The sequence below is a fragment of the Podarcis cretensis genome, assembly GCF_951804945.1.
Source record: "Podarcis cretensis genome assembly, chromosome: 1".
Taxonomy (NCBI): Eukaryota; Metazoa; Chordata; class Lepidosauria; order Squamata; family Lacertidae; genus Podarcis; species Podarcis cretensis.
This window is the reverse complement of record NC_137170.1, coordinates 167,315-180,587: the sequence shown is the minus strand read 5'-3', so window position 1 is coordinate 180,587 and position 13,273 is coordinate 167,315. Positions and strand designations below refer to the sequence as shown.

Genomic DNA, 13,273 nt, shown 5'->3' with positions numbered 1-13,273 from the left:
AAATTCCCTTGAGTTCTCTAGCAGGAAAAAGACAAAGGGATTTAATTTTTTCTACTTCCTCCTGCTTCAGAACTCATTATCTTTTCCGCCATGCTTCTGAGGCAGATGGATGTCTGTCTGGTCTCTGCTCCAGTGGAGATCCCATTTTTGACCTCAACTATGTATTGTAATCTAGAAGCAGAATTTGCCTGTTTGTAACTGCTGGAATCAAGTGCAAGACTTTATGTAAGTACTATTCTACATGTGATTCTTTTATTAAGAGGGAGAAAGGGGGAAATCATATATCCTACCCTTCCCACAAAATCCATCCAGCAATGGTTCCCTGGAGACTCTGAATGTTCTGGGGGTGGTGGGGGCAGCAGCAGCAGCAGAGAAGCTGCTTGCAGCAAAAGGCATTGGCACCCTTTGCACTCAGCCATCCGTTTTGTCCAGACTAAATGCTTGCTGCAGGTCTGCCACCTGTGGTTTGGCTGCTGACCAGAGGCAGCAGAGCCTGCCATGAAAACCCACAGCTGGTGCTTGAGCTAATTCCTCACCCCAGCGGCTTGGTGGTGCATGCCAGTGTTTCAGGCAGACCTACCTGTAGTCAGCACTCCAGCAAAGACCCAGCACTGCCCATACAGGACAGGTCTAAATCCCGAGTCCTTCCATTTTCTCAAGATGTCCACGCTTCCATTCCAGCTGCTTGGACTCTCCCCACCACTGTAATTCCCACTCCAGTTTCCTTGCAGGACTCCTCTGTCATCATTGCTGTTGACCTGCAGCGGGGGAGGGGGGAGTCGAGAGAGGCCAATGAGCTGCTCCCCCTTTTTTGCACAGGCTGGATTGGACCAGGGAGCAGCAGGAAGGGAGTAGTGGGCTGCCCGCCTGCCTTCCCCTTTCCACCCATGATCCCACCTCCACATCCTTTTGCAAAGTTAATAGAATCATAAAATTGTAGGCAGGCAGGTGAGAGCCCCCTCGTGGCTCCTCTCGGGGACACTCGCTCCTATCCGTGGGGTGGGGGGGGGAGGCTGGCTCATGCTGGGCTTTCCTTACCATGGCGCTGAGCACCCGCCCAACGTATTTGGGGTCATTTCGTCTGCGCACGTCAGCAGTTGGGTCCTTGCGGTAGCTCAAGCTCCGGTCTAGGATGGCAAGGCAGATGTCCAAAATGCCGTCTTGAAACTGAACACAGAGAGGAAGACAAATGAAATGGTTCTTCATCCTGTGGCAGCATCCCCCAGTGCTACACACATAATAACCTGGAGCTCCCCCTGCGTTTTGAGCGACTCCAACGATGAACTGGTTGAAGGAAGAGAGAGAGGACCAGGAGGTACTATTTGTTCCTTCCTCTGCAGGAGAGGAGGGGAAATGATGTCACACAGAGCCCTCTCTACCAATTGCATTTCTATGGTCTGAGTCGGCCTCTCATCAATACAGTTCTGTGGATTTAGCGCCTTCTCATGTGTTGGGGGAATTACTGGCTTGTTTTGCTTTTGATTTTCTTACTTATTTTGTGTTTTCATTTTGTATTTTTCTGTATTTTTCTGTTGTGAACTGTGATCTTTGGAAGAAGGCTGATATACAAACTTAATAACATAAATAATTAATATAAATATGTGCTTGTGAGGTTTGGCTGCTAATCTCTCACAGGGCCTGGGTGGGCGAGAGGGGCCCCACAGTGGCTCCCAAGGTTTCCTGCCCCCCTCCCTCCCTTGGGCAGAGGCTTGGGAGTAACCCAGACTGTCCCAGAGAAGGTTCAGCTTGTTAAGACGACCCAGGCCAGGGGCTCCTCCTTCTCCCTCTCCCCCCCCCCCACTTCCCGGGTAGAGCCATCATCTCCCCCCAAAAAACTAAGTTTGGGGTCTTTGGGGGGATTTTTACATAATTTTCCTCAAAAAGTGCCCAAAGTTGCCATACTTCCGGAGTTTTCTGGACATTTCGCCAATTTGGCGAAAAATCCTCCCAGACACCGTTTTGACAGTGCGATTCACGGACGTGTCTGGGGGAAAACCGAGACGTATAGCAGCCCTATCATGGTGATCCATAGCTAAAAGCAGAAGTCGTCAAATGTGTCCTGTTTTTTGCTCTTCCAAAGATGGCAACCCGAAGACCCCCAGGGAGCGTCCCGCCAGCCTAGGAAGTGAGGAGACAGGAGGCATTGCCATCCACACCTGGAATTGAGGAGGAGCTGGAAAGGTCCTTTGGTTTCACACCCAGGACCCGGGATTTGGAGGGCGCGCGCGCGCGCGCAGCTGAGCTCCAGTTGCTCTGGGCATTTCTGGACGGGGCCGGTAGCGTCTCTCCTAAGCCGGACTCCCCACCCCGGTCTCCAGCCCCGCCCAAAGGCTTCCCCCTACCTGGCCAAAGTTCCACCCGAAGCTGGAGATGCGGTTCGCGCTGCCCACGAAGACGACGCCGAACTCGGAGAGGACGTATTCCTTGCGCTCCGCGTCGTTGCCCATGAAGACGTCGTCTCCTGCAAGCGAAAGAACCGGCCGGTGCTGAGTACCTCCTTGGGACGCCCCCAGCCCTCCTCCCTGCAGCTGCAGGTGGCCCGTCCTGTCCCTGTGCGCCTTGGGGGCACGAAGCCCCCCGGCGCCACTCCTGAGCCACCCTGAGGCCGCTTCGTGCAGCTGGAAGCACCTAGCCAGGAGGAGGAGGAGGAGTCTCGGGTCCCGGGGGCCGAGGGGGCAGTCGTCGGGGAGGGGACGGTGCGGTGGGGTCGGGGGCATCAGTCGCTGGGGGGGGCTGTGTTTTGGGTTTGTTTTCGCTCTTGTTTTTATTAAGTATTTCGTGTTTCTTATATTTTTATGTTGTGAACCACCTTGAGCTCTACGGATGGAGGGCGGCATACAGATTTAATCAATAACTACATACCTGTCGCCCAGGGGTTAAAGAGCAGCACGAAGGTGCCGAGGTGGGAGGCGCCGGCGCTCGTTTTGATCCCCAGCCGGTAGCGCCCGATGGCGGCACTGGCAGGGCTGGAAATGGCGATGTTCAGGGAGCCCGAAGCCGCCGGAGAGTCCTGGACCGCGCCCCAGGAGCCGCCGCTGGGTGCGGCGCTGGAGATGCCGAAAGCCACGCGGGTCTTCTCGTGCAGGGCAGAGGTCGATCCTGGCAGCAGGAGGAAGGCGGTGAGCTTTGGGCATAGGGGAGGTCACATCTTGGGCAGCCCGCCCGCCCTCCGGGTGGGGGCCTTTACGCCAAGTGGCCCCCTCGACATGGAGAGCCCAGGAGTCACCCAGCTGGACTCTGCAATTCGGTGGCGGCTTACCTGTTTCGACGGTGAACGTGAGGCTGCCTGGAGCTGGCGCTGCTCCGCCGAAGGCCAGAGAGATATAGAAAAGTTGTGCCCGTCGCACCACCAGCTCGGTGCCGGGGTACTGCTCGGTGTGGTGCGCGCTGCCATTGGCTTTCCGCTTCCAGTCAATCTTCGGCACAGCTGCAGAAACGGGGACAAGACCACGAAGGTTGAGGCAGAGAGGCTCGCCTGCACCTTTCCGAAACAGGTCATGCCCTCGCAGCGACCCAGAAGGCACCCTTCAGTCACAGGGCGCTCCTTTCCCTGAAGACCAAGAGCCAAGGGACCGCCTTTCCTAGCGCCTCTTTCCCTCAGACCGGCTGGAGAAACGCAGCTCTTGATGCTCGACTTCATCGCATTTGACACCAATGCAAATGCTGTAGATCTCCCGTGCGAGGGGAGGAGGAGGAGGAGATCTGTGGCAGCTGCGGAGTTGTGGGCAGGGCAGACCCTCCACGTGGCGCTGCGGCACTTCGGCAAGAGCAGCCGCTGCGGAGCAGGGCAGCGCAAGGGCACCAGCCCACCTGTCCCGGCCTGGCGCCAGCTGAGCTCAGTCGCTTTCTGCGGATTCACGCGTGTTGGGTTGCGTATACAGAACAGAAACCGTCGTCCCCGGTGCCAACGTATTTAGTCAAGGGATGGATTGTGACTAAGCAAAAACCACTCACGAATCTGAGGGCTCAGCACTTGCTGGGCAGCTCCGGAGCGACCTCTCTTAGCGCCTGGGACGGGACCGGGCGGGCAAGCAGTTCATCAGGGAAGGAGGGGAGGGGGGCACTCGCCCAGACTCTCGCCATGGCCGCCCGGCCACATTCTGGATGCGGCCAAGCCTGCGCGCGCGCGCTCTCTCTGTGCAACCGTCCCTCGTGCGTCCTGCATCGCCCTGGGAAGACTCCAGGCCCCGCCGCTCCGTGGCCCGGGGTGCGGAGCGCTTGGGCTGGGCTGCGGACCGAGGGAGCTGGGCCCCGAAGCCCAGAGCCCAGCCGCCTTCCGCAAGCACCGGCTTGCCCTGCCCCCGCCTCTCGCTGTAATCACGGCTCTTCAAACGGGGCGGACAGCGCGCGGAGCGTGTCCCGGTGGGGAGAGGGCAGCCCCAGGTCCCAGCCCAGGACTAAAGATTTGCCTTTGGGAAGCTGCTGTTTGGCGGCGGGCGCCCCATAACGGAACTGCCGGAGCCTCGTTGGTCCCCCGAGCTGGCGAGGCTCCTCGGAGAGAGCCGGCCCCGCCTTGCGGAACGCGCTGTCACTGGAAGTCCAATGGACACCTGCTGAAAACTTTTCCGCGCTGCCCAGCTCATGCAGACAATTAAGACACCACCTTTCAAAGGCTCATAGAACAGTAGAGTTGGAAGGCACCCCGGGGTCATCTAGTCTATCCTCTGCATTGCAGGAATCTGTTGCCCGAGGTGGGGCTGAACCCATGACCCTGAGAGTAAGAGCCTCATACTCTACGGACCGAGCGATCACTAGAGAGGGAGTTCCAAAGGTTGGAACAGACACCATAATACTGTAGTTAGTGGAGGATTCCTGTGTTTAGATTTTCATGTGCTTTTAGCTGCATATAGATGTTGTAAGCACGGGTTATTTTTGTGATATAGTGGTATATGCATATTCCTTGGGGTCAGGATAGAGGTTAACTTTACCCCCGTCAGGCGATCAGCCTCTCTGCTCCAGCCCTGCCCTGCCCAGGGTGGTCCCCTTTCCCATCCATGTCCTTGATGAGCTGGCTCTGCTTTGCTGCCGGCCCAGGATGAGCCCTACAGGTCTTTATCCACTCTAGAAAGCAGACCACCCTCACCAGCCCCTCCAGGCTGTGCTCCCAGCAGCAACAGGGCTGGGGAAAATGGGCAGGGCTGTGCCTAGCCCCTCTGGGCAGGGAGGCAGGTGTGCTGGGTCTGTCCGAGCAAGGTGGGGTGCATGGCTAGAGGAAGGCCAGCCCACCAGAGAGATGCAAAGGCTCCCCCTGCAGAGGTAGAGGCAGGAGAACCCAGCTGACTTGTATTCTATTAGCTGGTGCTGTGGAGGGGTAGAGGAGAGGGCAAAGGCAAAGCCAAAGCCTTGATTTGCTGGCATGCCCAACAGGTCCATGAAATGCTGGCCAAGCCTTCCTTATTTGCACCTGCCCAGCCCTGCAGGCAGCCCATACTGGGGCCTTGCCCAGGGCAGCTTGTACTCACCAGCCATCCTCTCTCTTGTTCTGCTGCTCTTTGGGTCCTCTAGAGAAGCTCCCAGGGATAGGATGAGTCTCTCAAGGGGCTTGGAAGCGCCTTATATGCAGCACACTGGAGACTCCTCCTTTTTGTCCAAAGGTGGGCGAGGCTCACAAGCCACACCAACAGTGCTGCAACCTTCCCTGACAGAGTGCGCCTGCCATGGGAGGGGCAGGCAGGAGTGACTCTGGGTGGCTCTTCACTCCAGGAAGGCTGATGACAGAAAGGGTGCATGCAGCAGGGAGTCATTTCCAGGTCAGAAGAAAGGGGCCTGAATCAGCCACCAGTAACCTTTCCCCTAGTCTTTCTAGGAAGGCCTTGGCACAAAGCCCTCAAGTGGCCAGCCCTCTGGGGCAGGTACACGGGCCTCTCTACAACTAGTTGTTTAGTTGTTTAGTCGTGTCCGACTCTTCGTGACCCCATGGACCAGAGAACGCCAGGCACTCCTGTCCTCCACTGCCCCCCGCAGCTTGGTCAGACTGGCAACCTCGAAAACACTATCCAACCATCTCGTCCTCTGTCGCCCCCTTCTCCTTGTGCCCTCCATCTTTCCCAACATCAGGGTCTTCTCCAGGGAGTCTTCTCTTCTCATGAGGTGGCCAAAGGACTGGAGCCTCAGCTTCACAATCTGTCCTTCCAGTGAGCACTCAGGGCTGATTTCCTTCAGAATGGAGAGGTTTGATCTTCTTGCAGTCCATGGGACTCTCAAGAGTCTCCTCCAGCACCATAATTCAAAAGCATCAATTCTTCGGCGATCAGCCTTCTTTATGGTCCAGCTCTCACTTCCATACATCACTACTGGGAAAACCATAGTTTTAACTATACGGACCTTTGTTGGCAAGGTGATGTCTCTACTTCTCAAGATGCTGTCTAGGCCTGTCATTGCCCTTCTCCCAAGAAGCAGGCGTCTTTTAATTTTGTGGCTGCTGTCACCATCTGCAGTGATCATGGAGCCCAAGAAAGTAAAATCTCTCACTGCCTCCATTTCTTCCCCTTCTATTTGCCAGGAGGTGATGGGACCAGTAGCCATGATCTTCGTTTTTTTGATGTTGAGCTTCAGACCATATTTTGCACTCTCCTCTTTCACCCTCAATAAAAGGTTCTTTAATTCCTCCTCACTTTCTGCCATCAAGGTTGTGTCATCTGCATATCTGAGGTTGTTGATATTTCTTCCGGCAATCTTAATTCCGGCCAGGGATTCATCCAGCCCAGCCTTTCGCATGATGAATTCTGCATATAAGTTAAATAAGCAGGGAGACAAAATGCAGCCTTGTCGTACTCCTTTCCCAATTTTGAACCAGTCAGTTGTTCCATATCCAGTTCTAACTGTAGCTTCTTGTCCCACATAGAGATTTCTCAGGAGACAGATGAGGTGATCAGGCACTCCCATTTCTTTAAGAACTTGCCATAGTTTGCCATGGTCGACACAGTCAAAGGCTTTTGCATAGTCAATGAAGCAGAAGTAAATGTCTTTCTGGAACTCTCTAGCTTTCTCCATAATCCAGCGCATGTTTGCAATTTGGTCTCTGGTTCCTCTGCCTCTTCTAAATCCAGCTTGCACTTCTGGGAGTTCTCGGTCCACATACTGCTTGAGCCTTCCTTGTAGAATTTTAAGCATAACCTTGCTAGCGTGAGAAATTAGTGCAATTGTGCGATAGTTGGAGCATTCTTTGGCACTGCCCTTCTTTGGGATTGGGATGTAGACTGATCTTCTCCAATCTTCTGGCCACTGCTGAGTTTTCCAAACTTGCTGGCATATTGAGTGTAGCACCTTAACAGCATCATCTTTTAAAATTTTAAATAGTTCAGCTGGAATACCATCACTTCCACTGGCCTTGTTATTTGCAGTGCTTTCTAAGGCCCATTTGACTTCACTCTCCAGGATGTCTGGCTCAAGTTCAGCAACCACACTACCTGGGGTATATGAGACATCCGTTTCTTTCTGGTATAATTCCTCTGTGTATTCTTGCCACCTCTTCTTGATGTCTTCTGCTTCTGTTAGGTCCTTTCCACTTTTGTCCTTTATTATGGAAATCTTTGTACGAAATGTTCCTTTCATATCTCCAATTTTCTTGAACAGATCTCTGGTTCTTCCCATTCTATTGCTTTCCTCTATTTCTTTGCATTGCTTGTTTAAGAAGGTCTTCTTGTCTCTCCTTTCTATTCTTTGGAAATCTGCATTCAATTTCCTGTATGTTTCACGATCTCCCTTGCATTTTGCTTGCCTTCTCTCCCCCGCTATTTGTAAGGCCTCATTGGACAGCCACTTTGCTTTCTTGCATTTCCTTTTCATTGGGATGGTTTTCGTTGCTGCCTCCTGTATAATGTTACGAGCCTCCATCCATAGTTCTTCAGGCACTCTGTCCACCAAATCTAAATCCTTAAACCTGTCCCTCACTTCCACTGTGTATTCATAAGGGATTTGACTTAGATTGTATCTTACCGGCCCAGTGGTTTTTCCTACTTTCTTCAGTTTAAGCTTGAATTTTGCTATAAGAAGCTGATGATCTGAGCCACAGTCAGCTCCAGGTCTTGTTTTTGCTGACTGTATAGAGCTTCTCCATCTTTGGCTGCAGAGAATATAATCAATCTGATTTCGATGCTGCCCATCTGGTGATGTCCATGTGTAGAGTCGTCTCTTGTGTTGTTGGAAAAGCGTGTTTGTGATGACCAGCTTGTTCTCTTGACAGAACTCTATTAGCCTTTGCCCTGCTTCGTTTTGATCTCCAAGGCCAAACTTGCCAGTTGTTCCTTTTATCTCTTGACTCCCTACTTTAGCATTCCAATCCCCTATAATGAGAAGAACATCCTTCTTTGGTGTCACTTCTATAAGGTGTTGTAAGTCTTCATAGAATTGGTCAATTTCAGTTTCTTCAGCACCAGTAGTTGGTGCATAAACTTGGATTACTGTGATGTTAAAAGGTCTGCCTTGGATTCGTATCGAGATCATTCTATCATTTTTGAGACTGCATCCCAGTACAGCTTTTGCCACTCTTTTGTTGACTATGAGGGCCACTCCATTTCTTTTACGGGTTTCTTGCCCACAGTAGTAGATATGATGGTCATCCGAACTGAATTCACCCATTCCCGTCCATTTTAGTTCACTGATGCCCAGGATGTCAATATTTATTCTTGCCATCTCATTTTTGACCACCTCCAACTTACCCATGTTCATGGTTCTTACATTCCAGGTTCCTATGCAATATTTTTCTTTACAGCATTGGACTTTCCTTTCGCTTCCAGGCATATCCGCAACTGAGCCTCCTTTCGGCTTTGGCCCAGCCACTTCATCAGCTCTGGATCTACTTGTACTTGCCCTCCGCTCTTCCCCAGTAGCATGTTGGACGCCTTCCGACCTGAGGGGCTCATCTTCCAGCGTCATAACTTTTATATGCCTGTTGTCTTTGTCCATGGAGTTTTCTTGGCAGGGATACTGGAGTGGCTTGCCGGTTCCTCCTCCAGGTGGATCACGTTTGGTCAAAACTCTCCACTATGACCTGTTCATCTTGGGTGCCCTGCTCGGCATAGTTCATAGCTTCTCTGAGTTCTTCAAGCCCCTTCGCCACGGCAAGGCAGTGATCCATGAAGGGGCTCTACAACTAGGGCATCTCTTAACTCATGCAGCCATGAAGCCAGCATTTCCCACTGGGGAACAGCTCGGTGGTGCAACCTCATTAAGCTGCAATCCTTCCTTAACTCTAATTCCTTGCTGCATCCCGCACTCCCTGCATGTCAGACACTTTGCCAGCTGCAGTTCTGCTGGGTGGGAGGTGGCAGATGGCTGCAGCTGCCTGTGTGCAGGTCAACTCTTCCCTGAACTTGTTACCAGAGAAGTCAAGGCCATTTCTGTCAAAAGCAGGAACACACCACCTCCTGCCTCCAATACGCCCATCCCAGCACAGGACTGATGACAGGCCTGTGGCAACAAAGCACTCAAGGAAGGAGACCCTCCAAAGGCACCTCAGAAAGGGTCCCTTTCCCTCCCACCTTCTCTCCAGTATTCTTGGGCAACCCACATGCAGGAGAGGCTCAAAGCTTCTTATGTTAATAGGCTTCTTAAACAACTGATGCATATTCACACACCAACTTATTTTTGCTGCCACACATGAACCAGCCTGGCTGGAACCTCCAGAGCTGGCTCTTCCTGAGGATTTGCCCCTTGCTCTCTCAGCCAGTGCTGGGACCAAGCAGGCAGGGGAGCTGTGATGGGGCCTGCTGGCTTCCAGGATCCGGCCATTTGCCCCAGTGACCGTCATGGCAGTGACTAAGAAGAGGTTCCTTGTGTCAAAACCCTCCATGAAAGATTGTGTGGCAAGGAAAAACTACCCATATGCATTTCTACTCATGAGACGGATGTGACTCCCCTGAGTCACAAGCTGATACATCTACCAATTCTTCCAGGGTTGCAGTTTCACTCACAGGAAAAGCAGAGGGAACCCTCTTCCTGCTAATGGGCCTTCCCACTGAAACTGGAAAGTAGCTCTCTTTCTACAGGGAGTCAAGGCAGAGCCTTGGTGCCACTCGGGAGCACATGGCAGGCCAGCCTTCCCTGCTCTTCCTCTCCTTCTGATGCAGCGGTGCTATCCCTTTGCCCAACAAACATCTCAAGACAGCAAGTCCTCTGACCAATTTGTGGACTGGGCATCTGTACAAGGAACTGCAGCCCATGGAGAAAGCCTCACTTGGGGAGGCACATGGCAGGGTCTGGAGCAAGGGGCCCAGGAGCTGCCTGCTCTCAGGACAGAGCTCAGAAGCAAAGGTGGGCTCTGCTGTTGGCTCCACCGTTCTCCAGGCCATGGCAGAGGAAGCAATGCTGGCATTTCCCGGCTCACCTCAGTGACTGATCCAGCCAGAATCTCCTTTATGTTGCTCCATTCAGGCTGCCTCAGCACTGAGTGGCAACAGAGGCCAACGGCAAGCAGATTATTATGAAGGGCCACACCCTGAGCTGATGGTTTTCCTGTCCAGGGAATCTTGTTACATCTAGTTCTGCATGTTCACCAGTGACTGCCAGGGATAAAAGTTTGGAAAAGATCACTCCTCCCCAGGACTGTGGCTCACCCACTTACCTGGAGGGAGGGGCAAGGAGGGGCTCAAGCAAGGGACGGCGTCACACACACACACACACACACACACACACACTCCAGTTGCCATCAGATTAACTGGACAGGCTCATTCCTGCCACAGAATCCCTACATCTTCAGATCTTCCACTGCCCTCGGATAACGAGCACCTGGGGTGGGGTGGGGGGGGCATGTGCTAGCCTGTGGCTACTGGCAGTGAGGTTGGCAAGCTTAGGGGTGGGGTAAGAGGAGAAAGATTGACTTTGCCACCCTCTCAGTGCTCTGTCCCCCAACAGAGATTCTCCTAGACCTTATTGGAGGTAGTGAGTTTGCTCATATCCTGGCCACCCTCCTCCCCTGGCAGTGCTCCAGGAGAAGGTACAGTTGTTCCCACCTGTTGATGGAGCCCCCCCCCCATACTCTTGGCTGCCCTGACACTGGCCTTGGTCCTGGGCTGGGCTTGCTCTGGCCCTCCACCTCCACCTGGGCTCAACTCCTTGTTTCCAAGCTACTCTTGGTCTTGTGCCTTGTGGAGGGGCAGCAGAAACCCCCTCCTGGCACCTCCCTCCCAAATGAAGGGGCTTGGGAGTTTGGGAGCCTTCCTGCCCCTTTGGCCAGAGATATTGCCCCACTTCAGGGTGACTCGCGTGACACAGTTATGAAAGTCGCATGGGGAGGAAATGTTGGTGCAATCTGGCCCTAAGTGAGCAAGAGCAAGGGAGGAAGAGCTGCTGGGGCAATCCTGCTGGGGAAGGGATGTGCCAACCCCGCAGTTCTTGGCTCCTGCTCAGCCCCTGCTGGGGTGGACAGGCTGACTGGCCCACGCACCCCCAGGATGATGCTCATAAGGCCAGGAGCAGATTGGGTTGGCTGTGTGTGTGTTAACCAATGTGAGGAAATCTTTAACCATCAAGTGGTTGCCGTTTGAATTGCGAAACAGCTGACCCAAAGAAATCCTGTTCCTTGTAAGGAACTGGCCACGGGTTCAAGGTGTGGGCCAGGACTGGCCACCCCCTGTTCAAAACTCACCTTAGCCACAACCTTGCTGCCCCCAGCTCTGATGGCCCACGGGCTTCGCTGGCTCTAAAGGGAGAGTAGACTGGAGTGGTTCTAATAGTAGTCATAGCAGCAGCAGGGACTCTCAGAATTATAGAGTTGGGTGGGGTCCCAAGGGTCATCTAGTCGAACCCTGTCATAGTCCCGTGCTGCTCAACCATGGCAGAGCTCAGTGGCAGGAGAGGCCAGCCAACCAGCCGAGTCTCAGGGGGTACTTGTCTGGAGGCAGAGTCTATATGCAAGGTTCAGTCCAGTCCTAAGGTCAGAAGTATCTCAGTTCATGTAGTCAGACAGTCTGGGGTCAAGAAAGCAGAGAGTCCAAGGTCACAAGAGGCAAGAAGCAGCAAGGTCTGGCCAGGAACGACCAATATTGTTTCCAGCAACTGACTGAGGCTGGAAACCCTGCTGAAGAAAGCTGGAGCCAGCTGGTTCTCATCAGGAGCAAGAAGGCTGATCAGTGGCAGGTGGCGTCACTCTGCCTTTTGCTCCTTCAGGCTGCTGCTCAACAGGTGAAGCTGATTCCTGGCCCATGACAAAATCCCTGCAATGCAGGAATCACAACTAAAGCCTCCCTGATAGTTGGTGATTGAGTCTCTGCTTAAAACCCCCCAATGATGGAGCCCAGCACCTTCCAAGAGAGTCTGCTCCACTGTCCAACAGTATTTACCCTCAGTGTGTTTTCTCCCAATATTGCCATGTTTGTAGGTGATTTTGCCTGATAAGACACTTCTTTGCAAAGTGCCCCCCCCCCCAATAATGGATTTTTGTATGTTGTTTTCACCAATGCATGCACTTTTATGTGCACTTGATTACCGTATGTGCATTTTAGTATACATTACCTGGCTGGAGAACTACATTCCAAAATTTGGTGGGGGGGGTGAATTTTAAAGGATAGCTGTGTTTGAATTCTTGCAAGGTTTGCTTCCCCTTTCAGTGGAAACTGAATCGAGTTTCTCCATCTACAGAGCTAGGGGGCTCCTGCAGGTGGGAGAGGCAGCTCCTGCTGCACCCAGGTACTCCACTGGACTTTCCTGGGTGCTGCCAGGGCGGGTGGGGGAAGAAGGAAGTTTTTCTCAGTGGCAGCAGCAGGGCACACAAACAGCATTTCTGATGATGGTGAAATTTCAGCTCTGCTTGCTCACGGAAGGTGGCTGTTTGTGAGGGACGGATCTCTCTCTCTCTCTCTCTCGGCTGAGCCACAGTCAGGCCTCTGGCTGACCCTTCCTCTTTTTCAGCCCAGCTGCTGGCCACATGCGGGGTACCTGAGAGCCTCTGCTGGTCTTGCTCCACTCTAGGTCATTTCATCCTCTTTTGAGCTGCCTGCCATCAGGAAGGTCTGGTCCAGAGGACATAACATGTGTGGATTCTGAAATGATTTTGAAGACAACATCTCACACCAAACCCTCCTGCCTTGAGATCACAGGGGATGGAAGCTTGTATAAGTACATAAGACAAACCTGCTGGATCAGGCCAATGGCTCATCTAGACCAGCATCCATTTATTCATTGTCTTGCTCTCCCACCTCGTTTCTCCAAGAAGCTCAAGGTGATAAATGTATTGGTTCTCCCCCTTCTCATTTAATCCCTGCAACCCCTTGAGGTTGTTTAGGCTGAGAAGCCCCCAAGGTCACAGAAAGCTTAATGGCCAACTGGGGATTCA

At 53.0% G+C, this 13,273-nt stretch overlaps 1 protein-coding gene and 1 long non-coding RNA gene across 2 annotated transcripts in view; one reads left to right on the top strand and one right to left on the bottom strand.

The window, feature by feature from the left end:
- LOC307226001 (protein-glutamine gamma-glutamyltransferase E-like) overlaps positions 1-5,600 on the bottom strand; it is a 21,746-nt gene extending 16,146 nt beyond the window's left edge. The window contains exons 1-6 of the mRNA XM_079994468.1: positions 5,463-5,600; positions 3,260-3,427; positions 2,863-3,099; positions 2,343-2,461; positions 1,039-1,167; positions 581-758 (exon numbers count right to left, since the gene is read on the bottom strand). Of these exons, the coding sequence (XP_079850594.1) occupies positions 581-758; positions 1,039-1,167; positions 2,343-2,461; positions 2,863-3,099; positions 3,260-3,427; positions 5,463-5,469 (838 nt within the window). The 5' untranslated portion in view covers positions 5,470-5,600. The remainder of the gene's footprint in view (positions 1-580; positions 759-1,038; positions 1,168-2,342; positions 2,462-2,862; positions 3,100-3,259; positions 3,428-5,462) is intronic.
- Positions 1-13,273, top strand: part of LOC307208924 — a 16,385-nt gene extending 3,112 nt beyond the window's left edge. Inside the window, exons 2-3 of the long non-coding RNA XR_013835267.1 lie at positions 176-225; positions 12,910-13,273. This is a non-coding gene — a long non-coding RNA (uncharacterized lncRNA). The remainder of the gene's footprint in view (positions 1-175; positions 226-12,909) is intronic.